The sequence below is a fragment of the Diaphorina citri genome, unplaced genomic scaffold (assembly GCF_000475195.1).
Source record: "Diaphorina citri unplaced genomic scaffold, Diaci psyllid genome assembly version 1.1 scaffold55, whole genome shotgun sequence".
NCBI classification, from domain to species: Eukaryota; Metazoa; Arthropoda; class Insecta; order Hemiptera; family Psyllidae; genus Diaphorina; species Diaphorina citri.
This window is the reverse complement of record NW_007377492.1, coordinates 412,312-432,475: the sequence shown is the minus strand read 5'-3', so window position 1 is coordinate 432,475 and position 20,164 is coordinate 412,312. Positions and strand designations below refer to the sequence as shown.

At 34.8% G+C, this 20,164-nt stretch overlaps 1 protein-coding gene across 1 annotated transcript; it reads left to right on the top strand.

Moving 5' to 3' along the window:
• Positions 1-3,837: 3,837 nt before the first annotated feature.
• On the top strand, positions 3,838-17,108 carry LOC103517577 (ankyrin repeat domain-containing protein 50-like). The gene is made up of 18 exons (XM_026829364.1): positions 3,838-4,033; positions 5,498-6,354; positions 6,573-6,836; positions 7,309-7,545; positions 7,898-8,086; positions 8,822-9,034; positions 9,448-9,542; positions 10,040-10,266; positions 11,066-11,172; positions 11,612-11,751; positions 11,980-11,995; positions 12,152-12,432; positions 12,728-12,977; positions 13,815-13,851; positions 15,060-15,165; positions 15,629-15,801; positions 16,462-16,649; positions 17,073-17,108. The coding sequence occupies exons 2-18, from the start codon at positions 5,662-5,664 to the stop codon at positions 17,106-17,108; spliced, it is 3,252 nt and encodes a 1,083-aa protein (XP_026685165.1). The 5' UTR covers positions 3,838-4,033; positions 5,498-5,661.
• The last annotated feature ends 3,056 nt before the right edge of the window (positions 17,109-20,164 follow it).

The window sequence follows — 20,164 nt, the reverse complement described above, 5'->3', positions numbered from 1 at the left end:
GTTACTACCTATACCTATACCCACCTACCTGTGTTCACAGGTACATTACTTATAGTGTGTTCTAAAAGTAAGGCCACCTTCACCTTCAGTTCAATTCTTGCCATTCTAAAAAGACTTTATCGTAAAAATATATTTATCTATGTATTTATCATAAAAAATCTAAGTTGATAAAATCTTATTAATAAGAGCGGTTTTCTGTTTGTTTGTAAGAGATTGCCGTCTAAACGGTAAGTCGTAGAAACTTGAAATTTTGTACACAGGTTCATATTTTTATGGCGGTGGTTATAGGCTAGGTTAAAATTTTCTAAAGCCAGCCGTTCGCGAGTTATTCAAGAAATTCGAAATATTTGGCCGACTTTGAGTCACATTTTGGCCTGGAAGTTGAAATTTGTCGTGTGTGATGGGTGTGGTGTGTGTGTGTGTGTGTGTGTGTGTGTGTGTGTGTTTGTGTATGCGGTGTGTGTGTGGTGGCTGGTGTGTGTGATGGATGTGTGGTGTGTGTGGATGATGTGTTTGTGGTGGTGAGCGATGCGAAGCTTGCGGCTATCCCGCTAGTATTATCATAAAATGTATGTGAAGGAGTAAGTATTTTCTACATCTACGTTTTGTCAGAGCAAATACTGTGAAATGCGGACACTGTGTAATGTGAACAGTATCATCTCAACATTTTCTATCCACTAAATTGACGTCAATAATGAATTATTAATTGTTGCCTCTTAGCATCAGGGCCTACAAGAAGAGGAATCTCTTTGGCTTGAGTTTTATATGGGGGTCCTAAAATACAAACCATGCCTAGAATTGAGAAAACTTCATTTTCATTTTATGTACCTACTGAGATATATTGGGATACAAAATGAACGCTTTTAGAATGGAAAACCTCAAACCCTCCAGTCTCATGTTGACTTCATACTAGGCAAATTTCGGACGTTTTTCAAATTTCTATGCTTGTGCGGTAGTCAGAACATTGGCCTATTTTTTAATAATAAAACTCTGATTAATTTAAAACATTATTTAACATTGAGTAATGTACCTGGAGATAAGTTATTAGAGTGCAGTAGAACCTCGATTTCGATTATTTTAACTAATTGGGACCAAGCCTAGTGTGATTGCTGAGAATAATAATAAATAAAACCATGGTGAGACCTGCACTGCTTTACGGATCCGAATGCTGGACAATGTATAACACATTTGAGAAGAAGATCCAAGTAACTGAAATGCGAATGCTAAGAATGTCAGCAGGAGTGACTTTGAGAGACAGGATTAGAAGCAAATACATACGAGGGAGCATAGCAGTGACGGACATCAAGGAGAAGATTGAAGAAAGGCAACTAAGATGGTACACTGAGAAAAAAAAGTAATAGGGTAGGTACCACAAGTTTAGGGTGGAAGAACTCCATTTTTGGGTTACTTCCCCCGATTCAGGCTGTTGGAATGCTACGTTATAGTGTCGATCTAGAGTTCAATATTAGAGTGCCGGAACCCAGTCATCCGATTGGGCCTTTTTTTTGGGCACCCTAGTTTTTTTTTCTCAGGGTATGGGCATTGTAGGTACAAAGAAGACCGGACAACAACACAGAGAAGGAAGCAATGAAAATTGAAAAAAATCCGTTCACCTTCAGTTTCAGACTAAATTAAGTTTCTATCATCTCCCAACAACTAATGTAAGTATGCAATATGCGAAACGATGACATTTCGTCTCAGATAGTGGATGTGTCAAAACTACTACCAGTCTGTGTTGATTTTCGATTTTGAATGAACGCCTGAACTAAATATGCAATGTGTTCTACAACAAACATTGAATATTCGTGGTGGATGTGTTCTATGTTCTGCGTAGTTTAGGAACCCCTGTGAAACAAAAGCAAACCGATGTAAGCAAACCTCGCAGTCGGTGCGCTGTTGCCAGCTTCTCACACTTACAACTTACAAACATCTTGTGTTTGTCTTGTGTCTTCGCTTGCTGTAGTAGGGATGTAAATGAGTCGCAAATATATCGATAAATCGATATATCGATATATCGGCCCCTCAAATATATCGATATCGATATATTTCCCAATGCCTTCACAATGAACCCCGGACCCTGAATAAGCTAGCAGCAAATTATGTACACAGCTGGTATCTATGCATATTGATGACAATAGATGCTAGCAGCATTGCCTCTCTGCACAGCCAGGCCAAATATTTGGAAGATTAAAGATTTTGCTCTAGGGTCTCCTGTTTTACCCACGAGCTTATTTGAATGCCTTCACAATGAACCCCGGACCCTGAATAAGCTAGCAGCAAATTATGTACACAGCTGGTATCTATGCATATTGATGACAATATCATTCTATCTACCTATTTACAAGTACTATACATGTGTATGTATGCAACATATAGTGTAGCCGTCTGTTTTCAGTTCATTCAATAAAATGTGTTATCTATTATTATTTATCAGGGAACAAAAGGGTAATAAGAAGGGGAACTGGTCAATTTTTGGGCAGGTACTATTGTCACCATCAGAGACTTTGTATGAAATTTCATGGTTTTTTTTGGTACTATTGTAAACTATACATGTGTATGTATGCAACATATAGTGTAGCCGTCTGTTTTCAGTTCATTCAATAAAATGTGTTATCTATTATTATTTATCAGAGAACAAAAGGGTAATAAGAAGGGGAACTGGTCAATTTTTGGGTACTGTTGTCACCATCAGAGACTTTGTATGAAATTTCATGTTTTTTTTTGGTACTATTGTAGGCATCGGATTTTTTTATATATGTATTTATGAAATTTCATGTTTCACCATTTATTTATTACAATTTTTAACTCCTTAACGGTCAGTTCTCTTTAGATCAAAATTTGTTTGATACCTATACAGCCTATACTTAAAAAGAACATTTGGGCCAAACTGAAAGTCATACCCACATAATCAACATGACAAGATATTGGTTATAATATCAGGTATCGAATTTTTTTCCAAATGACTATACATGAGTGTTTCGTAAGTACTTGTAACAATGTATTTATGAAATTTCATGTTTCACCATTTATTTATTACAATTTTTAACTCCTTAACGGTCAGTTCTCTTTAGATCAAAATTTGTTGGATACCTATACTTAAAAAGAACATTTGGACCAAACTGAAAGTCATACCCACATAATCAACATGACAAGATATTGGTTATAATATCAGGTATCGAATTTTTTTTCCAAATGACTATACATGAGTGTTTCGTAAGTACTTGTAACATGTACCTAATAATGTCCGTGTCTCATACCTATATTAGAAGGTATTACCTACACACTTGTGATTTTGTCCCTACATCTGTAAACTGTTAAACAGAATAGGTATTGAATTGTCAGGCCTGTTCAACAGTTTATCCTACTTTTTGAAACACATTGCCTACCTCATTTATGCTGCTAGGATGAGACTGACATTTGCTTTTACCTACCACATCTGTAAACTGTTAAACAGAATAGGTATTGAATTGTCAGGCCTGTTCAACAGTTTATCCTACTTTTTGAAACACATTGCCTACCTACCTCATTTATGCTGCTAGGATGAGACTGACATTTGCTTTTACCTACCCACCCACCCACATTTTACCTAACTAAATCCATCTAGCTAATACCTAAAGGTGTGGTCTGTGTTGATTTTCGATTTTGAATGAACGCCTGAACTAAATATGCAATGTGTTCTACAACAAACATTGAATATTCGTGGTGGATGTTCTGCGTAGTTTAGGAACCCCTGTGAAATAAATTAAAAGCAAACCGATGTAAGCAAACCTCGCAGTCGGTGCGCTGTTGCCAGCTTCTCACTTACAACTTACAAACATCTTGTGTGTTTGTCTTTTGTCTTCGCTTGCTGTAGTTTTTCCTTTTTTTATTACCTATTTATTTCGGTGAGATTTTCTTGAAATTTTTTACCTGAAAATGGCAGAGTTTCCGTTCAATACTTTAAATATTATTTAATTACCTTTAGAAGAACATATTCTTGTTTGATACATAAAGTTATTTTCCCTGCGAAAGTTTCAGATGTCAAGTTCAAGGCGTAAGTCTATATTTAGAAATTTGAAAATCAATAGGTCCCCTGTACTTGAAGATTTTAGCAGGAGAAGTTTAGAAATTATCTGGGGATCTTTCACAGTATCCAGATAAAAAGAAAAATCTTCTGTACCCGTTGTTTTTACACAGTAAATAAAATTTTCTACATACCTGCATTGCTTTATTACTGAATCTTGAATTATCTAACAGTTACTGTTCCTACTTCCTATTAAATTGTTATAGGTAATAATTGTGTTGTAAAATGAGACTTGGATAAATACTTATTACATGTTCTTAAGTAGGCTTATGCTGGCCACTCACACATAGACCATCTGTCGGTCCTAAGTCTTCCAGACAGTTGAATTGTGTGTGGCAAAAAAAGACGTGAGACAGGTCTGCCAGGCCATCTGAGAGACCTGCATCTGAAGCTTTTTCACACAATGTCATGTTCTGGTCTGTCAGACAGTCTGAGTATGAGTGGCTAGTACCTATCAGATTAGTTGTTAACAAGATAGTCTTGATTCAGATGTTTAGTGAAATGTACATCTTGCTCAGACTGAATGTTTTCTATTCTGCCAGGCCATCTGAGAGACCTGCATCTGAAGCTTTTTCACACAATGTCATGTTCTGGTCTGTCAGACAGTCTGAGTATGAGTGGCCAGTACCTATCAGATTAGTTGTTAACAAGATAGTCTTGATCCAGACGTTTAGTAAAAACAGACTTGATTCAGACGTCAGACTGAATGTTTTCTACAGGACCCTAAATTACCATTAATTCCCAGAAAGAGAAAATTTCATGATGGTTTATCAAGTTAAAACATGGTAAACCATTACTTTACATTATCTGAGATATTAGGTTGTTCATATGAGGGAAGATACAAAACTTGGTATAGGAGTTTTCTAATGGTAATTTTAGGTGAAAACAAAGCAGGTTTTCCTTTCTATCACCCCATAGAAATCAGGGGTAAGTAATGTAGAATAATGGTTTAAAATAGTGTTCAATGTACCAAGGTATTAGTCAATTTACAAAATTTACAGCACTTACAGGGTGCTTCACAGCAAATAAAGTTTGAAAACTGCTGCCTAAATAAAGAAAATTGACTTCTGTCATATTATAAAATAATAATAGGACTTGGTCTGGCTGAGGGACTATAAACAGAGAGTAGATCAGTGTCTAGCTAGGGGACTATAAACAGGGAGTAGATCAGTCCAAATTTCCTCATGCTATATCAATAGTGAAGGTTGGGTGCGAAGGGCATCCCAGTCAGAAAATTTTGTTTTAGCCAAAACCAGTTGGCCTCAAAGCGATCACTCTAAAGCTGATTGAGAGGCCGATGACAAACGCCAACCCCATCTGAACATGGGAAAAGGCGAGGAAAAAGAAGTTTTTTTTTTAATGTAATATACTTTTAAATACATTGATTTTCATCTAACATATATACCTATTTAAATAATTAATTTTTCTTTTCAGGCTGTAGCTTATAGTCAATTACATGGAAATTTCAAGGCAATAGTGTCTGCAATTTCACATATAATGTTAATACCATTATTCAGAATGAATATAAGAGTTGATGTGTTTTTGAACACACAGAGGACAGTTTACATGTAGCATCCTGTGAACAATATTCAGTAGGAATGACTACTGAAACTCCTGGCCAAAGTAAGAAGTTCTTCTGCAGAGAATGGGCATTTGTCAAATTGGTCCATTGTTTGGAGAGTAAAACAAATTCTAAACCAGGCAACAATGGAGGAGCCCTGATCATAGGAGGCCCTGGCTCAGGCAAGACTACACTGTGCAAGGAAATAGTATTCCCATCAGCAGAATCTTCATTCAGTCAGCAGCATAATCTAAGGAAGAAATTACTAGCATATCATTTCTGCCAGTCCTATGATCTAGCAACATTCTCGGTGCAAAATTTCATTCAAAGTTTAGTAGAACAATTTTCAAGTTCTGAATCACCATTTTCAGAAGCATTTAGTACAATTGTTGAAGATGAATCTATTAAAGCATTACTCAAGTCTGATCAACTACTTCAAGATTCAGATGAAGTATTCAAGAAAGCATTAATTTTACCTTTAGCACAAATCAAACATCCTAAGACTAGTTATTTTATATTGGTAGACTCAATAGATGAAACACATGTTACTAATAAGAAGATATATTCTGATAAAGCAACCTGCAGCATAGCAGACTTGTTAGCAAGAAATCATCATTTGTTTCCACCATGGCTCTTTTTGTTTTGCACGGTCAGAAGGCAGAGCAAATCAATCAAGAAAATGTTCCTTGGATTTCATAAGCTGAGTTTAGATGATCTGAGAAAATCTCATGTAAGTTAAAATTAAATACAAGTTTAAATTTTTTCTAAAAATCTAAGTAGTTACCTATTTAAATTTACTGTAGAATGAGAAATTAGAAAAGTTGGTGTTAGGTTCTTTATTATTATTTATTAGGTATTTAACTCTTTTTTATTTTGGAATATTCACAAAGGTATACAGTAAATATACAAAACAATCTGACAAGAGTGTGTCTGACCTTTGTTCCCCAGGTGATCCGAGACATGCAGCAATATATTTTATTGAGATTGGCCAGTGAAGAGTCGTTACGAGTTCACATGAATAGAGATACAGCAGAAATGCTCAATCAACTCCATATTAAAAGTAATGGATGTTTCCTTTATCTGGAAAGAGTACTGGATGGAATTTCCAATGGTTTGATTATTCTAAGAGAAATCAAAGACATTCCTGGTACACTTAATGGATTGTACTTGTGGCTCTCTCAAAGGCTTCTGAGTACAAAGCAATTTTTGAAAGTAAGTGAAACCAAACTAAATTAGGTATTATATGCCAAAGAAAGTAAATAAGAGTGTCAAATGTGGATGGAGTTTGATCTGTTTGATGGTGTTTTTTTTTTTTCTCTCTGGTTATTAAAAGTCAACACATACTTATTTTTAATGTATCTAAATTCATATACACGGTCCGTTTGATAAGTTCGTGGACTCGGATACTTCTTCTTGGTATGAAGTCCAAATTTAGGTGCCACTGCAAAGTATGTATCTGAAGTTTTATTTTCAACAGAATTATATTATTTATGTGATATTAGTACTTAATACTGAATGAACATTGTCCCAAAATGCTCATTTACAAAAGTTGTCTTGGATACTGTGTAAGGGTAACATTCTTTACCATCTTTGGGTACCTCTATCTGTTTTTTACATTTTTCTAATATTAAATGTATCTTCTTTATTTACTTGCATGATTTTTCTAATGGTATGAATATTTTCTTCTCCCCAGACAAAGGAAGTGTCTGACACCCCTTGCTCTGACACACCAGTATCTCGCATCACAATGTTTGATTCTAAGAATCAGTCCGTTCTACACAAGTTGTGTGCAGAGAATAATATCAATCTCCTGAAGACGTTTCTCAAATCTTGTGAAGCGTTGGATCTAGAACTAGTAGATAAACATGGACAGACGGCATTGAATGTGGCAGCACATCAGGGATTTGTAGATGCAGTACAGGTAATACAATAGAATATACCTTGTTTATGCTGCCAGTCAGGTAAGTTTCCTGCAAGTAAGAAAGTAAGGCGAAAAATGGAAATTGATTGTAAAAAAAGGATTTTTTTTTTTTTTTTTTAAGGCTCTGCTTTACCACCAAAATCATTCATAATAAATTTATTATCTTGACGGAGGACTCAGTAACTTTGTGAAGTTCCATATGAATCAAGATGAAATACTAACTAATACTCTTCACATGGATCTTAATTTTTAATTAATTTATTATACTTATCAAATTATTACACTCATGTATTTAATCTTTGTACATTTCATCAGTACTTCATTGACATTTGTTGAATTGTGTTCTCTTTAGATTTTACTTGAAGCTGGAGCCAACATTAACCACACAGATTGTGAGGGCTGGACTCCACTCAGGTCTGCGTCATGGGGAGGGCATAGTGCTGTGGTCAAGTTATTGCTGCAGTCAGGAGCGGATGTCAATTGTTCTGATATGGGAGGCAGGACAGCATTGAGAGCGGCAGCCTGGGGAGGCCATCTAGAGGTAACCATTGTCCTGGGTCCCTTGTGTGTATATTTGCTAAGAATTATGGAGTCCATGTGCCTAAATTTCCAGATTCGAAGATAAATGAATTAATTTTCCAATATATTTAAAAAAAAAAAAAAACGTAAATTGAGAATACAGACAAGAGTACACAAAAATATATTTTTGATAGCTTTTTTTTTCAATGTTTTCTGGAAGTTTTTCCGGCGGGTTGTTTGACTTTTTAATTTTCGATCTTTCAAAACTTGGAGAACTAAAGCTGTACTCGATTATGTGACTTTTTTTTATAGTCAACATGGCTATGACCCAATGAGATTCCGCTTTGGACGTCCACACCATATCCACTTGCTCCACAAACCTCACGTCCACACTTGCTCCACAAACAAAATATATTTTTGATATGGTAGCTTTTTTTCAATGTTTTCTGGAAGTTTTTCCGGCGGGTTGTTTGACTTTTTAATTTTCGATCTTTTAAAACTTGGAGAACTTAAGCTGTACTCAATTATGTGACTTTTTTTATATAGTCAACATGGCTATGACCCAATGAGATTCCGCTTTGGACGTCTACACCATGTCCACTTGCTCCACAAACCTCACGTCCACACTTGCTCCACAAATCTCACAATCTCATTGGTTCAGCCATGTTGACTATAAAAGTAAAACCATGTAAAAAGTCACATAATCGAATACGGCTTTACTAATTTTGTTGAGTTATCTGTTATGCCGTATTTACAGGTGGTGAAGTTGCTGTTAGCTGCGGGTGCCCATGTGAATGCTGCTGACTCGGAAGGTCGCACGGCACTCATAGCGTCAGCATACATGGGTCATGCTGATATAGTGTCCAGTATATTGGAATACGATGCGGATATTAATCAGCAGGATAATGATGGGAGAACAGCTTTGTCTGTGTCAGCACTGTGTGTTCCTTCTTCAGATGGATATGCAAAGGTGAGAGTTTTTACTTAAACCCTTTTGACTCGGACTTTTTTTTTTCATCAGCTGAACCTCAAGCATTAGTTTGATTGATGGTGGATTTCACCAATAAATTAATCAGAGATTTCACTAATGGGAGAATTTTTAATAATCCAAAAAGGAGTTTTTAATGATACAAACAGGAGTTTTTAAAAACTCTACCTTTTTGGATCACTAAAAACTCCTTTTTGGTTCATTAAAAATTCCTTTTCTGATTATTAAAATCTCCTTTTAGGACGATTAAAAATTCTCCCATTAGTGAAATCTCCAAATAAGTCATTGGTCAAATCCACCATGCTTGTTGTTAAACATTGTTTGCTACAGAATGTTGACACTTTGTATTGTTATAGGTTGTCCAAAATGTCCATGTATTGTTTGTTGCGTTACAGGTTGTTAGCATTCTCTTAGAGAAAGGAGCCAAGGTAGATCATGAGGACAGGGAAGGAATGACTCCATTGCTAGTGGCTGCCTTTGAAGGCCACAGGTGAGTAAAGCCATTTCAACTTGGAAAAAGAAAATTAAAAAAGTTGTGTTGTTTCATTGGTACGAATAGAAACGCTACGCTGGGAACACTCTTTATTTCATTTATTTAAGGGAAGGAATGACTCCATTGCTAGTGGCTGCCTTTGAAGGCCACAGGTGAGTAAAGCCATTTCAACTTGGAAAAAGAAAATTAAAAAGTTGTGTTGTTTCATTGGTACGAATAGAAACGCTACGCTGGGAACACTCTTTATTTCATTTATTATTATTTTTTTTTATGGCTCTTTCTTTTAAGTGGCAGGATTGTCCTGGAGGAGCTCTTCCATCCAACCACTAAATTTTTTCACTGTGAGACTTTGAAATATTTCACCGGGGAGGTCTTGAAGGAAGGAATACAAAAAAAGGAAGAAACTTTTTTTGTATTAAACCAGCGCAGCGCTGAATCAAGAATGTGGATTATTTTGAAATCAACTCTAAACCGATCTCTTATTTATTTAACAGGGACGTGTGTGAGATTCTTCTTGAGAACGAAGCTGATCAAGATCACATCGACAAGAGTGGCCGTACACCGCTCTGGGCTGCAGCATCCATGGGTCATGCATCTTGTGTTGCTTTGCTTCTATTCTGGGGAGCCTATGTAGACACGATAGACGCTGAGGGCAGAACTGTCCTCAGTGTGGCTGCAGCACAGGGAAATATCGACGTCGTCAATCAACTCCTGGACAGAGGTATGATCTTGGGCTGTCTGGCTGGGGGACGTCAAACAGGGAGTATACCAGCCTGAATTTCCCTTACAATCAAAATGTTAGCCCAAAGCAATCACCTCAGTTAGGTCTGATTGAGAGGCTGACAAATAACGCTGACCGCGTCTGTACACGGGAAAAGGCGAAGAGAAAGAAGAAGAAGAAGAAGAAGAAGAAGAAGAAGAAGAAGAAGAAGAAGAAGAAGAAGAAGAAGAAGAAGATTCATTGATTTTCTCTAATAATTAATCTAATATATAAACATGAATGTGTGTGATCTAATATATAAACATGAATGTGTGTGTGTGTATGTGTTTGTTCGAACTTTATGCCTGGCCAAACCGCTCATCCGATTGCTATGAAACTTTGTCAACTTATTGCTTGCACTCTCGTGAAGGTTATAGGCTATTTTCCGGTTCTTTTTTGTTAAGCTACGCCGAGCAAGACCACTAAATGGATGAGTGACATGAACGGCCATGCCTTAAGGATTTACTAGCAGGAATCCGGAGTGAAGCGATGGATTTCGGCTAGTAATGTAATGTTATTGCTTGCACTCCCGTGAAGGTTATAGGCTATTTTCCGGTTCGTTTTTGTTAAACTACGCCGAGCAAGACCACTAAATGGATGAGCGACATGAACGGCCATGCCTTAAGGATTTACTAGCAGAAATCCGGAGTGAAGCGATGGATTTCGGCTAGTAATGTAATAAGAAAATTCCAAATACTGGACTTGGAAATCACATGAAACATTAGAGCCCCATTTGAATGTAAACTTATGTCCCCCTCAGGTCTAGATGAGCAGCATCGTGATAATTGTGGCTGGACACCTCTACATTATGCTGCTATAGAAGGTCATGAGGAAGTGTGTCGAGCACTGCTAGAGGCTGGCGCCAAGGTATGTACAATTATATTGAAAGTAGAAAACTGTGCCCGTAAAATGAAAGCAATATCAATCCTAGTAAAATTCGTCCAAGGGAATAACACAGATATCCTGTTCCTGAGTGTAGCTGTAACTTTCTTACATTTATTCTGATTTTTCTCTCATCTACTCTTTGGTTTTCCTATCGCCACGTCATTGTGCGCATGCATTTCTGCGCATTTCGTAAACTTTGATGTCTAAACTGTTGGAACTTTTTCATCAGAGCGGCAAATGCAATTGAATTTTTGATCTTTTAAAGTTACATTTTTGGGGTTTTGACCTCAGATTTGGATTTTTCACAACGTTTTTCATAGAAATCGACCTTTTAATCATAAATTTTACCCAAATGCAACTGCTCCATATTAGCCCATTTGATACCCACTAATAGTTCCATCTATTAACCCTTTCTTGTCAGGTGGATCAAGTGGACAATGACGGGAGGGCACCTCTCATACTGGCAGCTCAGGATGGACATTATCATCTGGTAGAGATGTTCCTAGAACAATATGAAGCCAATGTCAACCAGAAGAGTCATGATGGGAGAACAGCTCTCAGGTAAAAAAAAAAAAAAATATTATACAGGGTGAACATGAAAAACGTAACCAAATTATCTTTTTGGTACCTTTTGGTAAGTTTTAATTTAGAAATTTCCCTGATCAGCATTTTCTTTCAAGACATACTTTGCAGTGGCACCTAGATTTGGGCTTCATAGCAAGAAGAAGTATCCGAGTCCACGAACTTATCAAACGACCCTCGTACCTACATAATATATTTGTAATGCAGATTACATACTTACGTGGTTTTTTTAAACATTCTCATAATTAATATGTCAAACTTTCTTGACCTGGTGGGGTGGAGTGCTCCCACTCTCCTTAATCCATCTTCTTTCTTTATTCATTAATTTAAAGTTCTAGTTAAGTAATCTGAAATAATAAAACATATATTTGTGTTTCAGATTCAACCTCTCCTGAATATAATTCTTTCCTCACTATTTCCCCTCACTGTAGAAGATTTGTTCACCAAATTCTCGACAACAAATCCGCACATCTCTAGACAAGAATACAAAAAGCGTCTACATATCTTGAGGAAAATTATTTCTATTGCTAATAATGAGCACATTATTCTATTTCATCATAGTTTTTCCGAATGGCTGCTCGATGTTAAACATTGCACTAAGAGATATCTGTGCTCACTCAATGATGGCCACTTGATACATGCAGTAGACCTCTCTCAAAGGTATTAAACCTTCTGAAAGGAATCTTTAACAAAAAAAAAAAAAATGCAGACATACGTATCTGTAATACTTGTAATTTCTCACCATATTTTAATGTACGCAGCACCTTGGTATTTTGGTACCTATACTGTTTATGAACAACTAGCATAATGGGAAATAATGTTAATATGTACATGGGATGTTTAGTATAAACCTAACCAATAATAGCTAGTAGCTGTCAGTATAAATAAGTTACAAGTAGATATTTCGTGCCCATTTGACAGAGAATAATATTTACGATTTGCTTTGTTGTTGCAGAGCAAGTACTTTGAGTTCACTGGAAGTATACTGCCTAGCATATTATCTAAGTCGTGTAGAGTTCCATTATGACGAGTCTAATGCTCAGATGGATTCCAATTTCCTTTCAACTCTATGGCTCATGTCATTAGACCTCCCTGTTGTAGATTTGAGCGAATATCTAGACATGGACAGTAAAACGTTGAGCTTATTAGTAAGCGCTAAAATTATCTCGCCCATTGTAGAAGACAAACAAGTTCCTCCAGTGCAGGTAAGATCATTAAAAAAAAGAACTTTCCTCTATTAGAAAAGCTGTAGTTTACTCTGAAGTTTTATTTTCAACAGAATTATATTATTTATGTGATATTAGTACTTAATACTGAATGAACATTGTCCCAAAATGCTCATTTAGTACAAAAGTTAGGAAAGCTGAGACTTCAGGGATATTTTTCCTGTTGCATGCCGCCAGATTCGACCTTTATTTATAGGTCAAATTTCCGTTTGAAAATTTAAAAAAAAATGCTGATCAGGGAAATTTCTAAATTCAAACTTACCAAAAGGTACCAAAAAGATAATTTTAGTGTTTTAAGTACTTATTTTAATGGAAATTTTGTGCAGATTTCAGTCATGAAATCCATTTTTCTCTATGTTTAACTGAAAAAAGTTCTGACCTGTTTATTAAGGGAAGGTCGTGTATTTTAAAGAAAAAACAAAATGGCGGATATCTCGGAAACCAAGCGAAATACGAAAAAAAGTTATAGAATGTTTTTCATTGGCAATGACCTCAGAAATCTACCTTATGCTTTTGGTTACGTTTTTCATATTCACCCTGTATACTGGAGTGACGTCAATTGATATCTTCTCCAACACGTCATGTTCCAACTCATGTACATCCTATTTACTCATTACAATATTCTTAATTTAAATTGTAGATTGTAAATTAACTTTTTATTTTTTATTAACATTTGTTAGCACACTTTAATAAATGTTAATAAAAAATAAAAAGTTAAAAAATAAAATAAAATGAAATAAAATCTTTTTGAATTGTACATTTTAAAATAAAAATTGGTTTGATGAATTTTATAATTTTTGTAAAATTCAAATTCAGATTTATCTCGAACTCAATAAATTATCCAAATGCAACAGTATGCTTTGTTCCATCCAAATAAAAGCCACGCAAAACGTTGCTTAACTACAATGATGAGTAGGGAACTGGCTGGTGTATGCCATTTCCGCTGTGTAGACAAGCCATTTCTACATTTTTGCAATACTGAACCTTATCCTATATGAAGGAAAGTTATACTATCAGCTGAAATACATTTATTTATTAACTCAATAAATTATCCAAATGCAACAGTATGCTTTGTTCCATCCAAATAAAAGCCACGCAAAACGTTGCTTAACTACAATGATGAGTCGGGAACTGGCTGGTGTATGCCATTTCCGCTGTGTAGACAAGCCATTTCTACATTTTTGCAATACTGAACCTCGTTTTTACTTTCCTTATCCTATATGAAGGAAAGTAATACTATCGGCTGAAATACATTTATTCACTCAGCCTCGTGAGGAAAATGAGTAGCTATGTAATATAATGCGCATAGCGACCGGTGCCAGCATGGTAGGTAAACAATTTTCTTCGTTTTAGTCTCAATATTTTTTTTAATTTTTATAGTTTTTTCTGAGATAATAAAAAAAAATCATGAGAATCACCAATTGAAGGAGTTATAACAGTAAAGTCCTACCTTCCATTTATTTTAATTGTTCAATTTCATTACCGTTAAACAGGGAGTAGACCAGCTTGGTTTGGCTGGGGGACTTTTAAACAGGGAGTATACCAGCCTAAATTTCCCTTGCTAAAGAAATAGCAAAGGTTGAGTGCGAAGGGCATCCGCTCGTAAAATTTGTAGCCAGGGCTGATTGAGAGGCTGATGAAAAACGCCGACCCTGTCTGAACACGGGAAAAGCCGAAGAAAAAGAAGACGTTCAATTTCATTATCATCCAGCCACAGCACAGGTTTCATTATCATTTGATGAAACCTATTTAGATGGTACAAACCATTTTAACATGGAAAGATATTTATATCTATTTATTTTGGGGGAAAGATACACTTACTTTTTTTACTTGAAAATATCAATAAACAAACTGGTTTATGTAAAAGAAAAAAAAATAATTTATTTATATAATAAAATTTAACTTATTATTTTTTGATCAGGAAAAGAAGCATTTATTTGCCCACTTAGATATATCCTTTACATTTACTTATAATTTTTATCTGGTTTTTAATCAATTAATACTTTTCGAGGACTATATGTAATTCTAATAAATGAATTTACCTATTTGATTGATTTTCAGTACCCTCGGCAACCGATGAACACTTTTCCCGCGATACTCACATGAGGATAATCCTAGGCAGTAGTAAAGTAGGAGAGAAGATTAGTAAAGCTGCAAGCAAAGCAAGGTAAGTACTTGTGCCACTTAGATTAGATATAATTGACCATTGTACGATGTACGATCATGTATTATAATATGCAAATAAAACGTATATTCTATTCTATTCTAATAGCGAAGGTTGAATGCGAAGAGCATCCACTCGGAAAATTTTGTTTAGCCAAAACCAGTTGGCTTCAAAAGCGATCACTCTAAAGCTGACTGAGAGGCCGACGAGAAACGCCGACCCCGTCTAAACATGGGAAAAGACGAAGAAGAAGAGGAGGAAGAAGAAGGAAGAAGAAGAAGAAGGAAGAAGAAGAAGAAGAAGAAAGAAGAAGAAGAGGAGGAGGAGGAGGAGGAGGAAGAAGAAGAAGAAGAAGAAGAAGAAGAAGAAGGAAGAAGAAGAAGAAGAAGGAAGAAGAAACTAACTCGCTCACTCTTTACATGTACTTATTTAAAAGTATGTGCATCTGTGTATTAACATGAATATTTCCACCCCCAGGCATAGCGGCCCAGGAAGGGCATGAGGATTGTGTCCGTCTGTTGTTACATTACGGAGCTGATCCTAAACATTCAGATCACTGTGGTAGGAATGCATTCCGAGTAGCGGCCAAGTCAGGACATGAAACCGTGCTCAGGCTTCTCAAACAATATGCTGACGACAGTGAGTACTTTGTTCATTATTATTATTATTACAATTCGGCCAAGTCAGGACATGAAACCGTGCTCAGGCTTCTCAAACAATATGCTGACGACAGTGAGTACTTTGTTCATTATTATTATTACAATTTTTTTTTTATTACTATTACAATTTCTCTCCTCAGACCACTTGCTGTTTGTTAGGTCTTGGATATTATTATTATTATTATTATTTCACCCTCGTGTCGTTTCTATTTCGTATCACCGAAACAACTGCTACATTAGTTTGTTAGCATGCTCAATGCTCCTCCCGTGGTATGTCCCCCATCAGATGGGCGAGGAGACACAATACTTCCCAGTGAACACGAGAACAGCAGAAAGAAACTCGTTGAAATATTTGCACTCGAAATACTAGTGCAAGATTTGATAGAGGGAACTGTAACAACGGAGGTCTTATCGTCCCGAAATCCAAGTGAGAATCAGGACAGGATTGGGGGTATCTAGTCCTTCAGAGAACAAACCTTTGAGATAAAGTGATTACTTTTCCCCCCTTTGACTTTGTGGACGTACAATATTGTATAATTTATCTTAAATTCACAAAGAAAACATTACATTACATAAAGTTCGTCCTGGGCGGGAATCGAACCAAGCTGGGCTCAATATAAAATTATCTTCTCGTTTGCAGCTGTCTCGGCAGATTCAAGTGAGAAGCTGAGTGACTGTACGGAGACGCCTATTCCTATCCTAGCTACCGCTGATTCTCCATCAGCATCTCCCGAGTCTACTGCCAAACGGAAATCCCTCATGTCATGCCATAGCAAGTCCAGTTCTAATCATACCAATAGCACTAAGAGTTCGCACAATGAAAATTTAGTTCTTTTTTTTTTTTTTTTTGTATTCTATGATTGGGGGTTCATTTCAACAAAAATTGACAGGACATTAGAAATGAAAGAAAAAGCAATGAAAAAAAGTTTTTTTTTTTTTTTATTTCTATTTTGTTTTCATTCCATATTAAATTATTTTTAAGAGGAAGGTTTGTCATAATTTGATAAAACTTAGCAAAAATCTTTAGCACATAAAATGAATTAGTTTGGCAATTTTTGGACTCGATTGGGTCTTTGGAGGTTCGTTGGGGCCCTCAAAAACGCATTAAGGAAATGCATCCAGATTATTCCAAGTGGATGACAATATAATTTATATATAAGATACCTTGTGTTTATGAATAATGTTATTCAATCGGTTCTCTTATTCCTTACTAACGTAATTTTTATTTTGTTTATTATTTTTGTTTTTCAGTTCCAGTGGTCTCAGATTAGTTGGTTTTCACGGTAGAAATTCCTCTTCAAGTTCTCCTCACGTTCCCACGAACAGTTTTCAATGGAAGAAAGAAACTCGACTTTAATACTGTTTGGAGTTACCAAGACTTTGTGTATGGTCATTATCGTTAACATACCTTGTATTCTGTCAACAATTTGCTTCGAACAAAACTAGTCTTTTTAACATTTTGAATACTTCAATAGACGTTTTTTACTTAGGTAAAATTATATCCTCAATCACGCAGACACACACTGAAAAATCGTGTTTTTATTTTTAACATTTACAAATATTTCAGGACCAAAACTGATAAAGTATTTTTGGTCAGAGATTCGGTCATTTCTTATATATCAAACGAAACTGATCAACAATTTATAATTGAAAAATGTTCAGCTAAACAAAAATATTTCTTGTATACGGTCAACATTTTGCTTTGAAGAAAACTAGTCTTAACATTTTGAATGCTTCAATATAAACGTTGAGTAGTAATTCTTATTATTAGAGTTTATATTACCTACAACCGAATCAAATTTGTGATACTCAGCCTAATCTAAAACAATTTAGTTCAAATGCCTTTTTGTCTATACTGTTTTGTTATAATCAGTTCATTATTAACTTTGCCACCAACTCACAAATAATGCGACAAACCCAAATAAATTAAATATAAAAAAAACGAAAAGTTTCTAAACTCTAATAATAATAATAATTTATTCGAAAAAAATATACAAACAATTCCATCAAACCTTTATTATAAAAAGCGTGTACTGCTTAACGCCTTAAATTTCTTGTGCATTTCAAATGTCAAGCTAAAATCTTAGGTTCCCACTACTTAATCTATTCTGTCCAAACGATTTTAGTATTAAATCTTCAAGTATTGTTTACTTTTCTTTCTTTAACAGGTATTTATTTGCATTTTTGTGCTCCTATTAAGTTTCTTTTTTATTATTATTACAATATACATATTGTTTTTTATTTATTTATTTTTAGTGCAAAGTATTTTCCATGATTAATTTAATTCATGACAGCCTCATCCCACCCTTCACATTACATTCAGTATTTTTATTTTCGTTGTGTTTTCACAAATGTCCTTCTGTGCAGTGCATCAAATACTCGTATATCTTTCTTTGAGAAAGACCTACTCTATTATCTCTCATTAAATGCAAAGTCTGATAGTATAATTTATTGAGGAGTGTTGAATATTTTTTAAACGTTATCATTTCCAATTTCTGTGTTGAATTATAAAATTAAAAGTACTCAACTATTACAATATCTTGCATAGTGTATCAGATATGCACAAGTGTACACACATTATTGTCTACTGCTATACGATACGGTAGATTTAGCCAAATTATTTATAGCATTATCTTGTAATACGTAGGTATTATTTATTTATTTTTTTCAAAACCAAAGACTTTTTTAAATCTTAAAATCATGGTAGGTAGGTACTGGAATAATTTCTTTTAGCCTGCCAGACGAACCTCCTGAATAAAACATGTCAGTGTAGTTTTAAAGAGGTACTTGGGAGCTAATGTCTAGCTTAGGAAAAATTTGCCTTGTGTTAAATAGTGTCAATTTGAAAATTACATACATATAGACCTACATACTAGTGACAAGCGTAAAAAGAGTTTTTTCTTTGTGTACGAAACGTAGGTACGGCGGATCCATAGAAAAACATTGCATACTTTAAATAATTTTGACTTTCCAATTTTTTGAATGCCTTTTATAACCGAAGGGACTGTGGTTCGAATCCCAGTAGCGACATAAAGTAATGAGGAAATGGGCCAGAAAAAGAATATTCGTAAAATTGAGCTCTTTTTTATGTATGATTATTTTTCCAATGCAAAGAGCCCAAATAGTGATTAGCAGTATTTTTATTTTATAAAGAAACTATTGTTAGTGGGTAAATGGATATGGATGCAAATTTGTTATTTTCCCATCATTGTTATTTATTAATCATAGTGTGTTCAATTTCGTAGTGTATTCGTAGAGATATAGAAGATTGATCTAATTTATTAGAGAAGATGGAACTGTATGTATGAATGTATGTTGCAAATGTCGAAATCATTGACCATTAAGCTTTTTTCCTTAGATAAAGCATTATTTTTTCGGGAGTAAAATCAGTACATTTTTTTCCGTAATATAAGATTGGTAATATCTGCAAGCAATGTATCCGTTTCCCACCTCTCTTATTACTTCACAATTCCTTCGTTTTAAAATGCTCAGATACCTAAATCTATTTTATATCACCGACTTATAGTTTTCAATTGTTTAATGTAGTCTCATTATTTTTTATGTACAAATCTTATTTGAAAAAAAAATATATTAAATTATTGAATAATTTTTGAAAAAAAAAAAAATATCTTTTTTTTTGCAATAATTTTAGTCGACTCTTATTAGATTTAGAATTTTTGAAAAAAAAAAAAAAAAAAATATCTTTTTTTTGCAATAATTTTAGTCGACTCTTATTAGATTTAGAATATACGGTTGTCCTAATTAGGTGAAATTATTTCTGTACAAAAGAAGGGAATAATAATGAAATAAAAACACAGGCAACCAGAAATTAAACGCATATATGTATAACCAAACAAATTTATTTCGATTAATAAAAAAAGGTAAAAAAATAGTGTGAAATCGTCACAAAACGAACGATGGTAACAAAGGTAAAAAAGAAACAGATAGGTATATCAAATATATTGGGTTTGTACGAACGAGTATAGATACTCTGGGCGCGGTGAGAAACTGAATGGGCAATTTGAGAAAAATGAAGTAATTTTGTTCAGATAAGTATACTACAACCTATTTAGGCACAAATGAATAGAATATAATTAAATGGAATAATAAGTATATGAAGACAGACTATTGTGGAATAATTGGATGAGAAGAAGGTCCGAATACGGAAATGTAAAAAAAAAAATCAGAAAAGAACTTCATTTTACTCCAATTGGTCAAAAAGACCTTGCCGTGTGTGTCACTGACAATAATAATAATTCTTGACTTTCACCAACGTTTTAACTAGAAGTTACACACAACTAATTATTTTTCCAAGTGGTAGAAATTCTAGATTTTTTTTTACG